Genomic DNA, 21,131 nt, shown 5'->3' with positions numbered 1-21,131 from the left:
AAAAAGGAACCCAATAGGGGAATCTTACCAGGAGTGGGGAATTTCCGGGCAGGTGGCCCCAAGTGATGAAAGCCATTGAGGAGGAGCTGGGCCTCCAAGGGCTTGTCTGGCCTCAGCCCTGGGCCAGGCAGAGGGGCTGGTGGCTGGCCCAGTCCCTGTGGCCCATAGTACTGGAACAGCTCAGGGGGGTTGGCAGGGGTGGCTCCAGGAGGTGGGGGGGGGCCTGTTCCCACTAGCCCAGGAGGCAGCCCCAGAGGCAGCCCCTGATGCAGCAACAGAACATTCTGCATGTGCTTCTCTGAGGTCATGTGGATGCGGAGATTCCTAGAGATGTTGGTTTCATAGCTGCACACCTTGCACTGCCAGGAAGACTTGGCCTTGGGCTCCTTTTCCCCAGGTGGAGCTGGAAGTGCTGCCTCAGTGGGACTCCCCTGACCTCCTGGGCCAGCCTGAAAACCTTGAAGGTTGGCCAAGTGCTTATCAGACTGCATGTGGATACTGAGATTCCCCTTTGTGGTAGTGGAGTAGTTGCAGACCTCGCACCGATAGGGCTTGTAGCCACAGTTATAGCTCTCGCCCCTGGCGAGGCGGGGGTGCGCCCCTCCTGCACTGCAGTAACTGCAGTGGCTGTTGTTCTCTGGGTGTTTCTCCCTCATGTGAACATCGAGGGTCTGCTGGTACTTATAGTGCCAGTTGCACTTGGGACACTTGAGTGTCTTGCAGGAGTTTCGAGAGTGCAGCAGGGACATGTGGCTGGAGAGACTGAGACCCTGGAAGGCTGGTGGGGCTGGGGCAAAGTCATCAGCCAGCCGGTAGGGCCGGGGTGGGTCATTGGGATCTTCAGGTGAGTCAGCCTGGGCCGGGAGAGCCCCCCCATCTTTGGGGGAAGGTGAACTTTGGTTGAGTTGGGGGCAGAGTCCCCCATCCTCCTCTTGCCCCTCAGGGAACCAATCTGGCCCTGCCTCGCCTGCTGCCACTGGCGATTCTTTGGCTTGGGTTGGGTTGGGGTCCCAGGCAGTTGGGGTGGCAGGTGGGGAAGGTGGGCTGGGGACCATGTCTTCCTCAAGGGGCAGTGGAGGGCCCTGGTTTCCTGCCTCAGCGGGGCTGTCCCCATCCTGGGCTACATTCACCGTTCCACTCAGTGCTCCACTGCTGAGGGGTGCGGTGGGCAGGGGGCCAGGAGAGATTTTTGGTTCCAGAAAACTGACAAGCACTGTGGACCCCTCCTTCCCCTCTTGTATTATAGCTGGGCAGCCTGGCAGGCTCTGGTACTGAACTGGGGCCAGTTTTACCCCATGAGACTGAGCATGAGCCACAAAAGCCTTGGGCCCACTGAACCCCAGGCGGCACAGCAGGCAGAGCCAGAAGAGCTCCCTGTGGTCTCCGTTCCCACTCCCTATGGGGCCATCTTTGGGATCTCTGGGTGGGAGTGGGGCCGGCCGGTAGCTCCGGAAGGCTCCATCCCCTCCCTCACAGGCGGCCAGAGGTGGCGCTGAGGTATTATGGGGCAGAATTTGGTCAGAAGAGCTAAAGCCTTGAATTCGGTCAAAACCGTGTTGGACGTGAAGGACAGTGAGGTGAGTGGATGACGGGCAGACTTGGAGGGGCAGGCTGGACTCTTCCTCAGTCCCTGACTCCCCCCAGGAGAAGCCCTTTGGTAACAGGAGCTCACTGTTGTCAGAGAGAGGCAGTTCAGCCAGGAGATAGGTGGCACCATCTTCGGTGAAGAGCAGGTGGTCACTCAGGTCCTGGGGAGGGGGCCCTGCTTCTTCCTCCACTATTTCCTCCTCCTCCTCCTCTGCTCCAAGCTCCTTTGGTGGGACTAGGCCACAGCCTGGTTCCAGTGGATGCTCCCTGGTCTCCTTTGGTGGGACTAGGCCACAGCCTGGCTCAAGCTGGTGCCCCCCAGGCTCTGAGGGCCTCATGCTATCAGTGGTGGCAGCAGTGGGGGGATCTTTGGTGGCAGGTTCGCAGGATGTGCCAGAGGAGGGGTCCTGAGGCGGGGACGGGGCATTATGACCAGGGGCAGAGGTGTTGCTAGCAATGGAAAGTGAGTTAAGGGTGGCCATGGCAGACGGAGGAGCACTTGGGGGTCATCTCAGCGTGACAGCCAGCACCCTGAAAAAAAGAGGAGAGGTTTTGGTGAGGAACAGGTTGTGGATAGAAAAGATGAGAAAACAGGGAGGTGAGAGGGATGGGGGAAGATACCTATCTGTATGTATTTGGATCTTGTTTTTGACAAAGTGCCTCATAACTTCACATTATCAGAGCTCATTTCCCCAGGCTGAACCTCCTACAACATACCTGGGGTTGGCAACCTGTGGTCTACTTGCCAAAGATGGAACATAGGCTGATTTCCATTGGTACCCAAACCACTGCCATCCTCTCCCCAGGGACTGTGAGAGCTACTACAGGTCCTGAGATTTAATGGCAGAAGCTTACTTGATTGTACATCAAAAGCTTACCAGCTCTAGACTCTAGCTATTTCTGACTGCTAGGAAAAAAGGTAGGGGGTTGTCTTTTCTTGGCACCTCACTTATAAAAGTGACAATCTGAGATTTCTACTATCTTGGGGGATGACCCCCCCCTCACCCCAAAGCCTAGGCCCAAGAAAAGGGAGTCCCACTGATATCCCTAGGATCACCAACAAATTCCTGGTCTAGTACTCCTTATACTGTGACACAAGCTCACCAGCAGGGCAACTGTCTTTTCCCATTACCAACATACTCAGCTTCCCCTTATGTTCTCAACATTTGAAAAGTTCTATCTTAACTTTTTCCAATTCTAGATCATTAGCGATTCCAAACTCCTGAACGTTCAGTATCCACAGTGAAGCCAGAGGAACACCAAGCCAAACATGTTTCAGAATGAAGAAATAAATGGTAAGAAAAGGTTTATTTACCAGGAAATACTAGAACTACAAAAGTTCTTTCCTCCCTTAGACAACTTCTAACCTTCACCTGTTGAACTCCTAGACTGGGGATGAGATTTTAGGTATGGTCCCTTTTGGACCCCTCCCCGCACAATTTTTTTTGAGGGGGAAAAGGAGGGGTGTTCTTTCCAGTTCCTGGTAGAGGGAAGGCAGCCAGGTGTGACATCAGGGACATTAAGGAGTTCTGAATAGGACTGGATTAGCATGCTAATGAATATGCAAATAAGCACCTGGGAAAGGTAGGATTTGGGGAGGGGAGAAGGTAAGGGCCTAAGGGAAAATGGAGACCATGGACAGAAGGCAGGACTGTTCCCAAGGTGACTGGTAAAGTGGGTGAATTTGGAGAAGACTTTCTTTTATGGAACTCCTCAAGGCTAGAGAGTCAAAGTGCATTTGTCAATGCTAGTAAGTCCACTTTACCCTGGGCTTCCTCAGCTTCAACTAGCGCACAGGTAGGCTTTACCCAGGAGGAGACAACAGTCCTATTCCTGACTTGTTCCCAGTACTATCCAGTGGAAAATTTTGACCTTAGCCCACAAACCTTACTGATGTTCTCACCAACTCTCAGGGAGGACTCTCAGAAATAGAAAAAGTGAGCAGTGGGTTTCCCATCTTGGCTAAGGGAGTCCTGCTCTCTTAGCCTGGTGTCTGGGTGAGATGGAAGCCAATGGGGCAAAGGATGGTTGGTAGGCAAGCTGTTTAAAATTGCAAATCTCATCTCTATCCCTCCTCCTCCCCGGGAAATAATTTCAATTGCAAATTCATCTCTGCCTCAGTGCATCCCTACCCCCCCTTTTACCTTTCTACTTTCCTTCTCCTCCCCCTCTCCTCTTCCTGGGGGTTATCTCCTCATCTGCATCATCTTCTAACCCAAGCTCAGGAAGAGCAATGATTTTTCATCTCTTACTTTCCCCCTCTTTCTCCCCCATGCCACCCTACCCCAACCTCCAATATATTTTTGGAGGACATGCATAGAGAGATGGCGAGCCTCAGACCAATTTAGTATCATTCCTTTGTCTTATTGGAATTCTTCCCATACTTTCTGTCTCCCTATTCCTGGGTCTTAAGGGCTTCTTCTCCACTCCAGGGCATATCCGGATGGCACATGCAGGGACAAGGTGACTCTGTGAAGGCCTCAGTACTGTCTCTGGTGGAATGGTGGGATCCAGAGTGCAGAAATAACAGAAAGATGAGGAAGCCTTAGGGAGCATGGCCAGGAGTCGGATGAATGGGAGGGTCCTGGGTGAAGGGAATGGGTGGAAGTGAGGAGTGAATGCCTTTGGAGGACCAATGGGAGAGAGAGGGGCAAAGGAAGACTGAGAAGGCAGTGGCAGTGGTATGATTAGAGAAGAGATTGATGTGAAGGGGCACCACAGACGGCAGAGAGAGTCAATAAAACGAGAGGATCACATTAGAGGCGACAGAGAGAGCTTTAAATTACACTGCTGCTGCCACAGAGGGGGATGGGAGGAGGGAGACCTGGAGCATAGGGAAGGATGAAGAGAATTGAGGGAGCAGTGGCTATCTGATCTGGTTAGATAAATCTCCAGTTCCTCAAAGTCCCTCATTCTCCAGAGCTTTCTCAAAGCCCCTCATTTTACCCATATCCTTCCAAGTCCCCTACCACCCTCTTTCTTCCACCAGGGAAAAAGAAAGATGTAGGAATGGAAGGAATTCTCTTAGGAAGTATTTTTTTTCATTTTTTTCCTATTTACTGGTTTCTTGTCATTCCTTAGGAAAGGAAGCTAGGTATGGAAGTCCAGAACAAGTACAGAATTTCTCTACCAGGGTCTCTTTCCCATCCCACCTCTCATAGTCACTAAGCAGCAAATGCCTTTCTTTAGAAGGAAGCAGGAGGTAAATGGCACCTTCCCCAGTAAACAGAAAATTATTTGCAACTCCTGATGCCTGGAAACAGGGAAACAGAACACAATGAGGATCAGTCAGATACTCACTGATCTAGGGAGAAAAAGAAATGGCCATTGAAACCATAAAATACAGACATACCTAGGGCATCAGAGACATACATAGATAGTATGAGACTGATACTAGGACCCAGAGGGCCAATGAGATAAATAGATATTATGAATAAGTAAGACTTAGATGCTAGGAGATAAGAAACAGACAGCTGACAGTTTGGAGCTACATACTCAACAGAGAGATGCCGAAAACCAGAGTCAGGCTAGCTGAAAGGCAGCATGTTGAGAGGCAAAGGAAGACCCAGAAACAATAAAGGGAGAAAGAGATGCCATCACTTACTAAGGAGCTAGGAAAGGCCTGAACCCAGAATAGGCCAGGACATTCCCCCTAGACACAAGGAGCTTCACTCACCCCCATGGGGTGTCTAGTGGCTCCCCTCAGGAATAATCCTCCAAGCTCAACCCTCTCTGGAAAAGACATGGGACTGTTCCCTAGTGGTCGCAAAGGGAACTTCTTACTGAAGGGGATGCAGTTCCCCCTGCTCTCCATTTCTGACAGACCCTTCCCAAATTCAAAACTCCGACCATTGCGTTCATTAGCTCCTGGAGAAGATCCTGCTCATTTGCTTAACATTTACTTATCTACAAAATTTTCCTCAAACTCCTAGCTGGCACCTCTTCTACCACCTCCACCTTTTTCTCGTCTTCCTTCATCTTCCCATGCACTCACTCCCCTTCTTTCCCACTAAGCAGAGTACATCCAAAGCAGAGAGAAGCTCGGAAACGTGTGAAGAAAGGTCTGTGTGCTGGGCAGGGACATTACAAGCATCTAGATTATAAACTCCTCAAGGGTGAGGATTTCCTCTTCTTTCTTTTCCCTAAATAAGGCAATTTGATAGAGTGGAAAGGACACTGGATTTGGCAGCGAAAGAACCAGTGATTCATAACTCTGCTCCTTACCACCTTCAGAACCCTTTAACGTACATCACTTCACTGCCTTCTGGCCTCAGTTTCCTCATTTGTAAAATGAAATGAATTAGATTCTAAGGCCTACATTCTATAATTTTACTTTCACTCCATCCTTTCATAGAACTTTTGTTCAGTCATGTCCAACTCTTTGTGACCCCATTTGGGGTTTTCTTGGCAAATATACTGGAGTGGTTTGCCATTTTCTTCTCCAGCCCATTTTATAGCAAAGAGGGTTAAGTGACTTTGCCCAGGGTCACAGAACCAGTAAGTGTCTGAAGCCAGATTTGAACTTAGGAAGATGAGTCTTCTTGACTCCAAGCCTAGCACTCTATCCACTGTGCCATCTAGCTTCTCTTTTCATAGCCTGCTATAGCGTTTGCATACCTAGCACATCTAACAGTCTATCAGTCTCTTTACTTTCCTTGCCTGGAGGACGCCCCTTTAATCTCAGGATCTTGAATTGGTGAATCAAATATACTTTGGAGAGAGAGCCGAATTTGGAGATTTGGATTCTACTGGAATCCATATTCTGTCACTGCCTGCATGATCTGGACAAGAGACTAAATCTCCGAGTCCCAGTTTCTTCATCTGTAAAATATAGGGGGTGGGTTTGAATTGAATGACTCTAATGACCAAGGTCCTTTCCAGTTCATATTCTAACAGGACATAAATTCAAAGTAAATGGAAGGTCATCTCAAAAAGGAAAGCATCAGCAGCTGGGAAAAAACCTTCATTTATTTAGAGCCAGAAGGGACCTTACAGGTCATCTGCTCCCACCCTCTCATTTTGCAGATGAGGAAACTGAGGTTCATGGAGGTAATGTGAATTGCCCAAGTCTGTATTGGTATTAAGAGAGAGTCAGGATTTGAACCTATACTGAGTCCAAAATCAGTGCTATTTCCACTGTACTCTGGGAATACCTGAGGCCTGGTTCAAAACTGCCATGCCACCTCTACCTATACCCATCTCAAAACCTGTCTTTACTTTCCATAATACTCACCAATTTTTCTCCTTGAATTCCCTCTCCCCAGTCACAACCACCTGGGCTACTTCATGCTTCTCTTTAAAAAGCCTGAGACAGGTATGGTCAGGAAAGGAAAGAATAAAGGGCCAAAGACAAAAAGGGAAAGAGGAAAGGGGGGGAGAAGCAGGGGAAGGAACTCACTTCTGATCTGCATATGTAAATGTTTAATCTCAAAAAGGTCTCCTTTCCCCAGCCAAAAAACAGGGCTGGTGGCAAGTTCCCTGCAGAGGGAACCTTGCAGAAGTCTTTGTGTTTTAGACTTTGTAAAACGCTTGGGTGGTGATGGTGGTAGAAGTGGGGGCCTGAAGGTGAAATAGGAAAGGAGACACTAGGAAGCTGGAGACAGGAAGAAGACATGAGATTGGCGGCCATGGATTGAAACCCATGCATCCATGTGTACTGGTTTATCTGTGTTTAAAAGAGATATACACTGAGGAATAATACAAGCCAGTGTTCCTCCCCATACCTGGGAAATATGTATGTTCGGGTGAAATGTTTTTTTCCATTCTTCTGGCCATGTAAAATTGTATTCCTCTTGCCTACATATATACATATATGTCAAGACATGATAGGGTGGTTTGTATGTCTATGTGAATACCCATAAGATCATACTGGGGGTGTATGGAGCTGAGACTTCAGGACTTTTCACTATGTTACAGTCATCCATACTTTCATTAATCCAGCCCTGTATGTACCCTTGTGCATTTGAGCACGAAGGTGTGGGAAAACTGACATGTTGGAATGTGCCCTTGAACAAATTCAGGAACACATCTGCATACTGCTATGCTTTGGAATATATACAGTATAATTTAAATAACTTAAGTCAGAAAGGTACTCTATGCGTCTCTCCTAGTTATTTTCAAGAATATTTGTGTACACTATGGACATATATACATGCTATGGTATCATGTAACTAGGAAGATATTTATTATTGATTTCCTTGGTATCTCTGAGTCCAGTGTGGCACTGTTCTGTTGCTGGTGTATTTTTCTTCTAGCTTGAAGTTGCTAGAAGTGTTCCAACCAGATGTATTCTTTCTCAGGAAGGTGTCTCAGAGGCCATGTCTGATTTGTGGTATTTGAGTAAATGGCTATGTACATATCTGTACCCAGTTTGAGAGAGCACATGAGTGTGTATATCTCCATGGGTGGGAGTTGCAGTGTGACTGCATGCCAGTTATGTGTACATCTTTGCCACAGGTTTGGATCCATGTGCATTGTCTATTACAGAGCACTTGGACATCACCTCGTGATTGTGTGTGATGTATCGGTGTTCCTGATAACTCTTGGATTTGGGAACGTGTGCATCCTTGCATTTCCGTCCTGTCCTTGTGTGGTCAAGATGCAACTTGGCCCATGTGTGTGGCTGTGTGCCAGTGTACAGCCTGGTATGGGTGTGTTTGGGGTGGATGTAATTACTGGGATCGGCCCAGCCCTAATGAGTGTGATCTCGTTACACTCTCGCAGCGAGGCCTCTAATGGAGCTCACCTCATTTCACAGCCATTAGAGATGGAGATGGAGCCCCGCCCCCTGGGCTCAGCCAGCCACTCCTCCCGGGCCACATTCTTTCCCTCCGGCTCGCCATTTCTTAGCTCCCTCTTTCCTTCTCCCTCCATTTGTCTGTTCTTCTTTTCCTTTCTGCTTTGCTCTACAGCACGATCTGTGCTCCCTCCCCTTCTCCTTCCTCTTCCTCCAGGTGCTTCTCCTTCCTCTTCCTCCAGGTGCTTCTCCTTCCTCTTCCCTGACTACCTATTTCCCCTTTCTTTTCCTTCATTCCTCTCCCCCTCCTCCCTCTTTTGCCTAGTCTGGCCAGAGGACAAATCTCAAGGGGAAACTAGCAAAGACAAACAAGGAGCAGTGACTTCATTACTGTCATTAATTTGCCACTTCAGTTCCTCCCACAAGGGTCAAACCCAGCACGGCTCGGACCTGGGACTGACACAGGGAGGAGGGGAGCTGGGCCCTGGTCTCTGGCCCTCCCCTTCCTCCCCCTTCCTCCCCCTTCCCAGGAGGTGCCCGCATCCCCTATCTAGCGGATCCCTCTCCTTCCCCATTCTTCCTCCTTTCTTTTCCATCACAATTGGGCCATCCATCCTTATATTACTGGCTTTCTCGCTTCTACCACTCCCAGTCTCTGTCACATTCAGTTCGTTTCTCCTCCCTTCCATCTCAGCCTTATCTCACAAGATTGTTGTTTCACATAATGCATGTGAAAGAGCTTTGTAAACAATAAAACACAATACGAATATATGATTATGCCAGTTCTTAATCCCTCTCTCATCTTTTGTTTGCCATACTCATTTTTCTCTCCCTTCTTTCTCCTCTCTCTTCCTTGAACCCTGGTTTTTTGCTTTTGCAATGACTGTCAGGCAATCCTTACAGGAACATGGTGGAGAGAGGAGGTCAGAGGATGACACAGGGTTCTTCTGGTCACTAGCAACCCAGACAGAATCAGAGCTCGATAAAGATAAACAGAACTAGAGAGAGAAAGGGAGACACAAGCAAATCCCAGTGCTAGAGAAAGCCTGTGATGGAGAGACCCAATACAAATATATATATATATAAATCCAATGAGAGTCTGTACTACAGAGAAATAGAATCAGTGAGGCCAGACAGAGACTGACAGGCCAGAGTCAAAGGAGCAGGGGTTTGGACATCAGAATCAAGAGGAGGGAGAACTCACTGGTCAGAATGAGATGAGAGGAATTTGAGGGTGGAAATGACAATCAACCCTATTCTGCTGGGATACGCAATCTAGGTCTTCCTACACTAACCCATGTTCCTCTCTATTCTAAAGTCAAATGAGTGGGGTCTGACCAATTACATTTTAGCTTAGTCTTTGCCCTTAAAAAAGGGAATAAATAAACTGCCGGGGTAAGCAACACAGCACTCACATACAAATTCTGCTTCATTGTGTACCATGGACATAAACGTGCTACACACAGCCATGTTACACACATGTACATTATATTTCATATCATGTTTATAGAAAATAGTTCTGTCACAACCCATGGCAAAAACCTCTTAGACACACATGCCATATGCACATAGGACAATAGCCGCAGAAAGCCTACACAATGCTTGTTCACAGACACAAACCTAGGCTTTGTTATTCACATAATTCTACATGTGTCAATGTAGAGGAAGGGTCCCTTTCCTTCTATCTTTTCTCACCCATGGAAGTTGGAGAAGACAAAGCAGACATAACTTGATTTTCAGGGGGATAGAGGTGAGCTGCCCTGGTACCCACTACTGAACCCCATCATAGCTAATAGACTGAGAAGGGGAGGAAGTATGTGTGAAAGGGGAGAGCATTTCTGCATCTTAACTCCACCCCTCTTTTGCCAGGAAAGGTGAGGGTCAAGAATGAAGAAAGGCAGAACAGCAGACTTCCAGGCTTCCCTAGGGTGGCAGGGGGCTCAGGGCAAGTGGGTGGTGGGATGGCTTAGCTTAATATGAGAAGCCAGAAAAGAAAGATGGAAAAATCAATGAAATGAGTTTCTAACGGTGAGGTAAAGGACCGCCGTGTCGACAGCCTGTCGCCTGCTGCAAAATATGAGCTGCCCGAGTCCACAGCGGTAGCTGACAGCATTCGCAGCCTCCACGATCCCTCAGCCACTGTCCCCATGGCTTGCTATCTAGCTTTTTCTCTCTGACCATAACACCTCTAGCTTGCCCTAACTGCTTAAGTGAGAGCCAAAACCCTCTCCAGGGTTTCTTAATGCTGTCTTTCCTAGAATTCCGCCACTACATCCCTCACCACTGGCCTGGGTTGCTTTTCCTTTCTTGGAGCATCTCTTCCCCGTCTCTCTTCTCTGTTCTCTACATCTCTTGTGGTGGATCTCTCTGAATATGTGTTTGTTGTGTAGTTTTTCCCCTTCTGTTCCTGGCTACCTTTGGCTCCACTGCCAATGGAGAACCAGACGTCTCTATCCTCATCCATCTCCCACACTTGTCCTTTATAAGAGACAAGTAATCTGTGCCACGTTCTGCCTTTTGGTTTCCTCTGGAAATGCTGACTTTCCTATCGCTCACCTGATTGGGGGTGGGGAAATTAAAGTGGACTTGCAATGATTTATGAACCCTTTATTTGTAACCAACTGTGTACGTGGAGGCGTCTGTCTAGTAGACTATGATCGTATAAATTGTGGGGGAGATGTGTTGAGGATGCTGTTTCTAGTTCCCATATATTGACTTCCCTTGGAAACTAGTATCACTCAACCAGGGACCCAACTAATTAACCTCCCTACTCCATCCTTCTCAGTCTCTACCACTTCACTCTTGGCAAATCTCCCAAAATCTCTTCAGAGGCTCTCCCATTTCCACTTGACTCAGAGAAGGCCCTAAAAGGCCTTGATCCTCTTCTATCATTCCTCCCTCATAAACTCTTATCAGTTTTAGCTCCCATTTACATAGGATTTTACCCTTTTCCAATCCTCTCCTTGTCCTCTATCTTCCAACCTCTTGGTCTTAGGGAGATTTGTGAAGGGAAAGGGGAAAGTGAAGCTCCTTCTAGGCCCTTCTCTTTCCCATTTCTATCCTTACAAATGACTTATTCCAACTCAGTCTGTTCTCCCTGTTACAAATGACACTGCCTCTTGACATTTCAGAATTCCTTCTTCCTTTCTGTCTGGTTAGCTCAGATGTCCAGCTCAACCCAAACCTCTCTCCTTTCAGTTCTTATAAGGTACCTCTTTTTCTGCATTTCCAGTGACCTCCTCTAGTTACAAATCGGATTCATCCTTCTAATTTCCTCAGCATTTCCCTTTCCTCCTCTGCTTGCCCATACCTGATTGCCTTCTAATCACCAATTCCTCACTACTCATTGCTCTGTCTTGTTTTCTCCAAACCTCAGCACCGCACTGGAATTGAATAAACAGGGCCTTGTTCTGAGTTCAAAGAACAGCCCTTAGTAAAGTGAGGTCAGACACCAAGCTATCAGATTTGGAAGTCCTACAGATCACATTCAGATCCAGTCCTCAGACTTCAGATACAGCTATCCAGCAAAGCAGCGTTTCCTGTATAGTTCTCAAGGTAACACCAGCTGTCTATGACATCACAGAGGGGGGAACCCTGTCAAGTTACCAAGGCAACACCAGCAATTTATGACATCAGAGGCTTGAGGTCTTTAGTTCTTAGAGGGATAAGAAGGTTTGAGTTTCTGACAGCTAAAGTAACCGGGAATCCTGCTTTCCTGTCATCTCTCTTTATTAATGGTCTCCTGAATTTGGAATGTAGTTCAAAGGTTTCTGCTGTTGTGATGGAGGATGTGGGACTCTACTGACTTCTCTTATTCCACACTGTTTTAAGATACGTTTGTTCTCTTTGCGTCTCTTCTTTTTCACCATCTCTCTCAGTCCCCTTCTACTAAATCTTTTTCCCCCACAGCCTCTCCTCCATCTGCCTCTTTGCATGGATCATGCTTTGGACATTGTACACCCTCAGTACTCCAGAAGCACTTGTTTCCTAGAATAGATCCTTCTCTCTTGACTCTGTTTCTCCATCTCTCTGATCCTTTCTGTCATGCCTCCTTGTTGGAGATATCGTTTCCTAGAATAGATCCTTCTCTCTTGACTCTGTTTCTCCATCTCTCTGATCCTTTCTGTCATGCCTCCTTGTTGGAGATATCTTTATTCTTTTGTGCCTAGGGAGGCTGCATGGAATAAAGGATGGAATGCAGCATCTGGAGTCAGGAGAGAACTGAGTTCAAATCCCACTTCCCACAATCACTGGCAGTGAGACCACGGGCAATAATTTACTTAACCTCTCTGAGTCTTAGTTTCTTTTTCTGTAAAATGGGGATATTATCCTTAATAGCCTCCTCTCAAGGGTTATAGTGAGAATCGAATGAAATTATGTACATACAGTATATTGAAAATAGATGTCAGCTATCATCACCATCATCATTTTCCTCTGGTTCATTTTATCTTTTTCTCTCCATCTCATTCTGCTTCTCCTGTTGACCTCTCTATGCATCTTTGTTTTTAATCTCTTTCTTTTAACTCTCTGGATATCTTATTCCATTTCATTCTCCTATTTTCTCATTCCTTCCCCACTGTGTATATCTTTTACTCTCTCCATGTTCTTTATGCAATATATTTCCTTACCCAACACCCTTTGTCCCCCTCTTCCCTTCTTTCTGTTGATCTGTCAGTTTTTGAAAGCTCCCTCATTCCGTTTATCTCCAGCTCTCTTTCTCGCCTTATCCAGCTTCTGACAGGCCTTGAAAACAGTGATGGACTGAAACCAAAGCAAACTCCCAAGCCCCTGTGGCCTGTTTTCTTTCCCTTAGGTTGAACTTGCTTGTCTCTTGGGCTTTGCACAGGCTAGCTTTCACCTCACTAACGAATACTGCGCCTAGTAAAGAATTGGTGCTCACGCCAAATATGGTAACAGCAGCAATGAAAGAATGTTCTTTGGGCCCAGGGAAAAGACGAACAGGAATGCGAGGAAAAGGCCACTGAAATGTATCATGACTCACAGACACGGAGAGTCTGGAACACAGGAGGAAAAGAGGCGGTGGGACAAGAAGGGGACTCTTGCAAGATATCGACCCAGAAACACCAAATTGACAGTTGGCTGAGAGGATGACCCTGGCAAAATGCAGGTGGTTAAAGAGCCTCATCATCCAATGACAACTTTTTCCTTAGCCTGTTTATTTGCCTTCTCTTTAGAGGAGGGTCATATCACAGAGCTCCATCACCTTTGGCCACTGGGATTAAAAATATCAGGAGGGAACAGAAATAAGACAGGAAAGGAAGGAGGAACTAGGGAGAATGGGTGGGAAAAAAAGGTAGGCCGACAGAAACAAAGGTGGACAGTAAAGCCAGAGAAGGATAACAAGAAGGGAGAGTAAGTTGGAAAAAGGGAATGAAACCAAAGTGGAAGGAGAGAAAGTGATGAGAGAGAGCTGGAGTGGGGAGAAGTTTAGGGGGAGGCAGAAAGGGCAAGGTGATGGCAAATGAGCATAGAAGACGGGCTGCTGAGAGGGGAAAGCCAACCACACAGTCCTGTGCCCTCTCCACTCCCACCCCATGAAGGCCGCGGAGGTGGCAGGGTGGGCACAGTGGCAACAGGGAGCGCCTGCCACGCTCCACCTCGGTCCCCTTTCTTCCCAGTCCCCCAATTCCATTCCAAAGACAAGTTATCACAGCCATGGACGGCCAAGTGCCATGACGGGTGAATCGGGTTAACAGCGGGGTAGGAGCAGGCAGACCTGGCAAAGGAGGGGCACAGCCTGACCGGGACATGGCGTGGACGCGGGGTTAAATGAGTGATAAAGAGGTGAGAGGGAAGCTGCCAGGTGAGCAGACAGGAGAGCTACGAGGGCGCACACACACGGACACACGGACACACAGACACACACACACACACACACACAGAAAAAGGAAAACGCAGTCGCAGGGGCAACGAGGGAAACAAGCACAAACACGGAGAGAAAACAGGGGCACCGAGAGAGAAGCCCCGGCCAGACCTCCTTCACCTTGACCGCGCCGCTGCCCCCCTGCCCTGCCCTCCCCTACACACACACACACACACACACACACACACACACACACACACACACACACACACACACCACACACACACACACACACCACACACACACACCACACACACACACACATCCATCTATGCCCAACTTCGGATCCGGAAGCGAAGGCGGCCCGACCCGCGCCCCGCCGACCCCCGCGTCCTGCCGCAGCCCCGGCCGCCCCACCTCCCCGCGCTGCCCACGCCGGACCTGCCCCCTGACAGCTCGCGCCCCGGCCCCCCGGCCCCCCGGCGCTCGGTCCTCGCTCCTCCCCGCCTCCCCCCGGCCCCGCGCCCGCGCCCCCTGCTCCCCGGCCCTCGGCTCCGGCCGGCCGCCGGGCGCTCTCGGCGCGCCCGCCTCCCCCGGGCTCGCGCTGCCAGGGAGCGGGGCAGCAGAGGAGGGAGCGAGCGAGCGCGAGCGAGCACGAGAGCGGAGGAAAGAAACCCCGGCAGCATCGGAAATCGATGCACTTACACCTCAGCTGGAAGCAGACGGCAGTCGGATCGGCCGCGGAGAGCGCCGGGCGGGGAGGGGGAGAGGGGGAGGGAGGGGGCGACTCCTCGGGCTCCGTCCTCTCCGGCCCTCCTCCTCCTCCTCCTCCCTCCGGGGCTCGCTCCGGGCGCCGGGGCAGGGGGAGAAAAGCCAACCCACAGACAGATAGGTAAACGCGCGGCGGAGAGGGAAGGGGCCAAGTGATCAATGCTACTGGGCTGCGGCTCAAGTGTTTTCCCGGCTTCGTGTGGGGGTTCCCATTGATTCACCCTGGGCACTCGCTCCCTGCCTCCTCCTCCTCCTCCTCCTCGCCCTCCTCCTCCTCCTCCTCCTCCTCCACTCCCTCACTCCTCCGCCTCATTCACTGGCTAGAACCGTGGCGTCCCAACACAATGGAATAATCAATACCCAGGCGCCTGGGGTTGCCCCACTGAGCAGGTGCAGCCGTCCTCTCGCCGGGGCATGATGGGAGATGTAGTCCGGATCGCCCCCACCCCGAGCAGGGACGTCACTGTAGTACCCGGCGCTGGAAACATCTGCAAACTGGGGGGAGGGCAGGCTTCTGCGCCCCCGGCGCCGTCTCCCCCCTATCCAGACGCCGGCCCCAAGTCAAGTACCTGAGGGGCGCAGATTCCTTCCTCTCCCTGTTCCTCTTCTCTTGCCTACAGAAACCATAAATATCTTATCAGCTTCTGCTTTCTTCTAGGTCCCCAGAGCTGCTTGGGGCCTGTCTCTGCCTCCCGCCCCCCTCCTTCCTGCAGCCTTATAACTGGCTATAATTATAACAATATTGGTAACCTTAGACAGCACTTTACATACGTGCACTCATTTTTTCACCAAATAGTCCTAAAAGTGGGCATTAGTCCCATCTGACAGATGAGGGAGCCACAATTCAAAGAGGCTGAGTGATCTGCTCCCAAATTATATGGCTAAAACGCTAAGTACAGCATTCATAACACAACCGCCGGTCTTATCCCTCTGACCGACACCTGCTTTTTCCCCTTGTCTCGTGCCCCTCTCCGTCACTTGAGCACAGAGAGCTAAGAATCGATTCTTTCTATCTCACCATTAGCCGGAATTGTCTATATGGATACCTAGCTCCTCTGTTCCCCTCAACGGAAAACACAAAAGTTCATGAGGTCATGACTATGTGGGGTTATATTCAAACACAGGGAAAACATTATATCCTCTCTGCAGGACAAAAGTAACTGAAGAGGAAGCAGATTTTGGTTTAGGTCTATGGCCTGAGAGTCAGAATATCTTGATTTTCCTTCCATACTTTAGAATCGCCCCAGCTGGCAAGGAAGACACAGCCAAAAGTGGGCTGGAGAAGGGAGAGAGGGGCTGTTGCTCAAGCGGTTCCTTTGCAATTCAGTACCCCTAGCTGGCCATTTGTACTGGCCTGGAAATGGAGCAAGAACTGGGGAGGCAAGGACTGGCTCCTCTCAATCCCAGACATTTCCGACCCTTCAGACCCTTTGGAGGCCTGTTTAAGTGCCAAATACAGGTAGGCTGAAGAAAACACATCTCCTCAATAAGATGCCATCCCATCCACCATCCCAGAGGGTCAGAAATATGAAAGCTCAAAACGACGCCAAGACTTTTGGGACACCTTGTCCAATGAAGGCATGCTGCCTCTCCGTTGTTTTAATCAGGCGACACCATCTGGCTCCTTTAATGTCTGCTCAAACCAAACCAAACCATACTTTTTGGAATCAGAAGACCTGGATTCCAGTCACTTTGCATTTGGTAGCTGTGTAACCTTGGATGAGTCCCTTAACCCAGGTCTCAGTTTCCTCATCTGTAAAACGGGGATAATAACCCTGGCACTAATTCAGAGGGGGTGGGAGGCTCAAATGAGAAAGAACATACACAAAACACTTTTGACACCCTTAAAACGCCCTAGAATTGCAAGTTACGATGATGATATAATGCCCTTTAATTTCAAATCCACTTGCATTCTCCAAACCTCTGTCATGCCCAGAGCAGTGCCTGGGGGGATTTGGGAGGTGGAGAGGGGAGTTGCCCAGCCTATATTTCCTAGCCACGGAGTCTGAGGCTGTCCCTGGGAGTCAGGACCTAGCCTCCCCTCTTTCCCCAACATTGCCCCCCCAACCCCTTCCCAAGCTCAGTTCTCCTTCCCTCTCTCTCGTCGCCAGCCGCCCAGCCCAGTATTAAGTCGGAGCCCCACTGGCCCTAATTGCAGCTTTCCCGTAGCCATGGAGACAGGGAGGTGGGATAGTGTAGGCGAGGTAGGGGGAAGGGGGGGGGGAAAGAAGGGCAGAGGAAGCGTCTCTGCTGAACTACATCTCCCACAATGCTCCCGGCTCAACTGCTCCCTGGCTCCGCCTGAGGCCCAGTGACCCCAGCCCGCCCCGGGACCCAAGTCGGGACGAGGGGTGGAGCGCGGGCGCTTTGGCCTCACTCCTTCGGCCCACAGCCAGGGACTCGTTCCCCTTGACAAGCCCGAAGGCCTACCGGACCCCGCCTGCAGTCTACACCGTCCCAGCCAGGAACTAATATGGCCGCTGGAGCCGGGTCCAGGGCCGAAGGCGCGAGGGTGAGGCCGGGGCTCGAGGCCCGGGAGACCGGAGGGTGGGGTGGTGGTTGGCTCCCGGCATGCATTGCGGGAAGTTGCGTCCTGCCCCCTCTGGGTCCGCGGGGCGGGCGCAGTCCCGGGGGAGGTGGCCGGGGGAGACCCAGGGAGTGAGCTCCATGAATCTGTTTCTCCTACGAGTCCGAGGGAGAGGAGTGGGGATCCCCACCCCCAGGGAGCCTGCTTTCCCATCTGTGAAATGGGGATAATACTATTTCCGAGGGGTTAGAACACGGGCAGATGCGCTCTGTTGATGTCAGTTAGCACCTGGCCGGAAGGACTGACCTACTGTGTGCTAGATGGAAACCGCCAGCGCACATTTGTAGGAGGAAACAACTTCGTATTTTAGTTTGAGGAATTGATGTGGAAAGTGCTTTAAAAACCTGGCCTGCCCTAGATCGAGGTTGGAGGAGGGGAGGGTTGGTGGGTGCCCCGTGCCCATGTAGGATGCCATGGCTTTGTTGGTGCGGGGACCCCCCTGCATCCAAGCTCCCAAGTTCGGAGTCCAGGTGTCACGCATGTGTTCTGTGGATCCAAACCGGGATGCGAGTTCAGGTTTCCCCTGCCCAGGTCGGCTCTCTGAAACCACACTGGGCGGTCTCTTGACCTCTCTCTCTTACAGACAGCAGAAGCTAAATCAGTGTTTGTTGATTGACTGATTGGCCGAAGGCACCATGACACATCCTTGGATTGAGGTGGAGCAAAAGTTTGTCCCCAGCCCAGGCATCGAGGATCGGTTGAAGGAGCTGGGGGGCACCCAGGAGAGCCAGATTTCTTTCCGGGATAGCTACTACGACACCCCCGAGCTGACTCTCATGAAGGCCGATCACTGGCTCCGCCATCGGGAAGGCAGCGGGTGGGAACTCAAGTGTCCTGGAGCGGGAGCCAACGCCGGCTCCCATACCAAGTACATGGAGCTCACGGCAGAGGCCCAGATAGCAGCCCGCCTGTGTGAGAGGCTGGGCCCGGTGGGGCTGGGCACCGAGAGTGTGTCCGAGATGCTGGGGCGGCTGAAGCTGCAGGAAGTAGCCAGTTTTGTGACGGAGCGGAGTGTCTGGAAGCTGGCTCTGTCTGGGGCTGGTGATGAAGAAGAGCCCCTTACAGTAGACCTGGACACAGCCGACTTTGGCTATGCAGTAGGGGAGGTGGAGGCCCTGGTCCGCGAAGAGGCTGAGGTCCCAGAAGCCCTGGAGAAGATCCACAGTCTCAGCTCCTTGCTTGGTGAGGGGGCACGCAACTTTGTTTCTCCTGTATTCTCCAGGAGGGTTGGGACTGACCTATTGGGCAACAAGATGGGGGCGGTGCTCCCGAGCCACCTCTGTAACAGTGTCTGTAACTATGTATCTAAATTCCCGTCTGTATCTAATCCTTCCCCCCTCCACTGGCTAGTAGCTCCGGCTAGGTCTGTATTTCGTCTCATTTCTTGGAATTTTCAGTCTTCCTTCGGTGTGTCCCTCCCTGACTGTATCCAGCCCCCATCCTGCTCCTCTTTGACGCCACCTTGGTTCCCAACCTTATTCATTTGTGTTCTTCACTCTCATCTCTCCATCATTCCCACCAGTTAGTGCCTCCACTTGGAGCTGCTTTCTTTTTATTCAATGCCAATTTCTTTATCATCGTTTCCCAAATTATATTTCACAGAATCCTGGTATTCCATGTGATGTGAGTAGTATTTTCTTGGTAATGTCCGTGCTAGTGATATTTACCCGTAAGCAAATGTGTATGACATGATGATATGGCCATTTCTGGGTATGAAGATTGGCTTATTTTGCTCACAATTTGAACACCTTCTTTCAGTGTTGGGGGTTGTTCAGCCCTAAAAGTGCCATTTCAGGCCCCAGAGTTCTGTGGGCAAATTAGTTTAACAGTGTGGATCTAGGCCATCTCTTTGATTTTAGACAAGAAAATGAGGCCCAGAGTGGTAGACTTGCTCAAGGTCATATGGCTATAGAGCCAGAAAAAGCCCAGGCCAGTGTGCCTTTTCACTCAAACATGGTGTAGTAGAAATGGCCTCAGCCTGGAAAGAAGGCCAGGATCCCTTAAGGAAAGTGGTGGTGGGAAGGGCATTCCAAAGGTGGAACACCTGGGTTCGGACTCCAGCTTTACTTCTGGTGAGACCTTGGCCATATCACTTCCTCCTTCTGGGAGGTTGGGACCAGGTGACCTCTCATGTGTCTATGGATCTGTGGATATATTTTAAATCCAAGAGTTCTGTGGCCAAACTAGTTTGGGAAATGCTAGACTGTATCACTTCTATTGTCTTTGTAGCTGTAAGGGGAGACGAGGACATGTTATATTTGTGATAAAGAGTTAGTGTTCCCCCCATCCCTCTCGGGAGGAAGGTTGGTAAGAAGACATTAGAAGGACCCCTCCCTCCCTCTCTTGTTTAACGTATGTTGTTTTTCTACCTCAAATCTCTGTCCCTTCCTAGGGGATTACAAGTTATATAGCCTACTGTGTCCTACACCAGTCTAGAAAACAGACTGGGCACCCTATTCCTTTCATTCATTTTAACAGATATGAATCATATGTACAGCTATGGGGGATACAAAGAAGCCTACATGGCCACTGTCCTCTGTTTGTGTCTAATAGTACCATAAGTCTTCCTTGTTACATGTGGTGTGAGCCTGTTCCAGGCGGGTATGGAATTATGGATATCTCTGTCCACAGTGATAGCTCTACCTTTCTGATGGGCTATCCTTCTTCATTCCTTGGTTTACATCTGTGTGTATTTGTGGCCCTGCTTCATTACCAAGCCAATGAGCTCTGGCCTTCTCTAGAAGAGCTTTAATCTTTATCAGGGGACAGAAGCAATAACTGAAATGAGCCAGTTGCTATAAGGCCTTTCCCGTCTTCCATTGGATAGCAGAAAGATTATATTTACCTTCACATATTTTTGCCTGCCTCTGGCAGCTGGGGCAAGAACTGCAGTCCAGAATAGCCTGTGTTAACCTGACTCCAAAGATGAGGGAAGGGGAAGCCCCAGGAGCTGAGGGGGGTTATTTCATGTGTGTTACAGAGCACTTCTAAGGCAAGGGAGGTAGAAGGTTGAGGTTAGAGCTTAGGGGCTTATACTGTCTAGAAAATTGCTTTAGGGCATGCTGACTGTGTGGCTTAGGAAATGGAACAGGCTTAGAACTGCTTGATTTCTCATACTTTCTTGCCTCTCTCCACCTTTTTGCTTATAGGTGTTTCACAACAAGAGCAAACACCTGGCAAGCTGATCGTATACCTGAAGCGCTTCAGGCCTCAGGACTACCAGCGCCTGTTAGAAGTGGCCACGGGGAAGAATGATGAACAACAGGGGTCTGCAGCCATGGAGAATTAAACAGCTACAACATGGGATGAGTAGGTGTCATTTGTTTGGGGGCTGGGGCTCATGTTAGGGCTAATGAGGTCCACTCTTAAATTCCCCAGCCTCCTTCTCACTCTGTCCCTCCCAGTCCTTCTGCCGTCTCCACTTCCTTTGCTTTCTCTCTCACCTGCCCCACTACCTCCTCCCTGCTCACCTCCTTTCCTTCATCCGTCAGATGCAATCTGTGGGCTGCCCCTCTCCCCCAGCCGCTAAGCAGCCTCCATTGATTTCCGCTCGTGTTTATAGGATTTCCACTTAGCCGTGATCAGTAGTTAAGCACAGGAAAATCCCTCACCAGCCCCCCCTTGGT

At 49.9% G+C, this 21,131-nt stretch overlaps 2 protein-coding genes and 1 long non-coding RNA gene across 4 annotated transcripts in view; 2 read left to right on the top strand and 1 right to left on the bottom strand.

Moving 5' to 3' along the window:
* Positions 1 to 15,161, bottom strand: part of ZFHX2 (zinc finger homeobox 2) — a 29,053-nt gene extending 13,892 nt beyond the window's left edge. Inside the window, exons 1-2 of the mRNA XM_072623122.1 lie at positions 14,853 to 15,161; positions 29 to 2,118 (exon numbers count right to left, since the gene is read on the bottom strand). Of these exons, the coding sequence (XP_072479223.1) occupies positions 29 to 2,069 (2,041 nt within the window). The 5' untranslated portion in view covers positions 2,070 to 2,118; positions 14,853 to 15,161. The remainder of the gene's footprint in view (positions 1 to 28; positions 2,119 to 14,852) is intronic.
* On the top strand, positions 1,490 to 13,223 carry LOC140513437 (uncharacterized). 2 transcript variants are annotated; one of them, XR_011970167.1, is made up of 4 exons: positions 1,490 to 1,577; positions 2,394 to 2,506; positions 2,789 to 2,882; positions 13,137 to 13,223. It is a non-coding gene; the product is annotated as an uncharacterized lncRNA (long non-coding RNA). The 2 variants fall into 2 exon arrangements; XR_011970166.1 differs by lacking the exon at positions 1,490 to 1,577 and having other exon boundaries at positions 2,060 to 2,506.
* A 2,003-nt stretch (positions 15,162 to 17,164) lies between the features above and the next one.
* THTPA (thiamine triphosphatase) lies at positions 17,165 to 20,811 on the top strand. Its single transcript, XM_072623126.1, has 3 exons — positions 17,165 to 17,430; positions 18,089 to 18,687; positions 20,655 to 20,811. The coding sequence occupies exons 2-3, from the start codon at positions 18,141 to 18,143 to the stop codon at positions 20,792 to 20,794; spliced, it is 687 nt and encodes a 228-aa protein (XP_072479227.1). The 5' UTR covers positions 17,165 to 17,430; positions 18,089 to 18,140; the 3' UTR covers positions 20,795 to 20,811.
* Positions 20,812 to 21,131: the final 320 nt, after the last annotated feature.

This window comes from Notamacropus eugenii, chromosome 7 (genome assembly GCF_028372415.1).
Source record: "Notamacropus eugenii isolate mMacEug1 chromosome 7, mMacEug1.pri_v2, whole genome shotgun sequence".
Lineage (NCBI taxonomy): Eukaryota > Metazoa > Chordata > Mammalia > Diprotodontia > Macropodidae > Notamacropus > Notamacropus eugenii.
The sequence above is the reverse complement of the archived record's forward strand: the minus strand, read 5'-3'. Positions and strand labels throughout refer to the sequence as shown.

What these genes read in the sequence shown, in the direction of transcription:
- THTPA (XM_072623126.1), top strand. Translation starts at nt 18,141, where the DNA reads ATGACACATCCTTGGATTGAGGTGGAGCAAAAGTTTGTCCCCAGCCCA. An exon ending in CAGTCTCAGCTCCTTGCTTG is followed by an intron (nt 18,688 to 20,654) that starts GTGAGGGGGCAC and finishes TTTTGCTTATAG; the next exon opens with GTGTTTCACAACAAGAGCAA.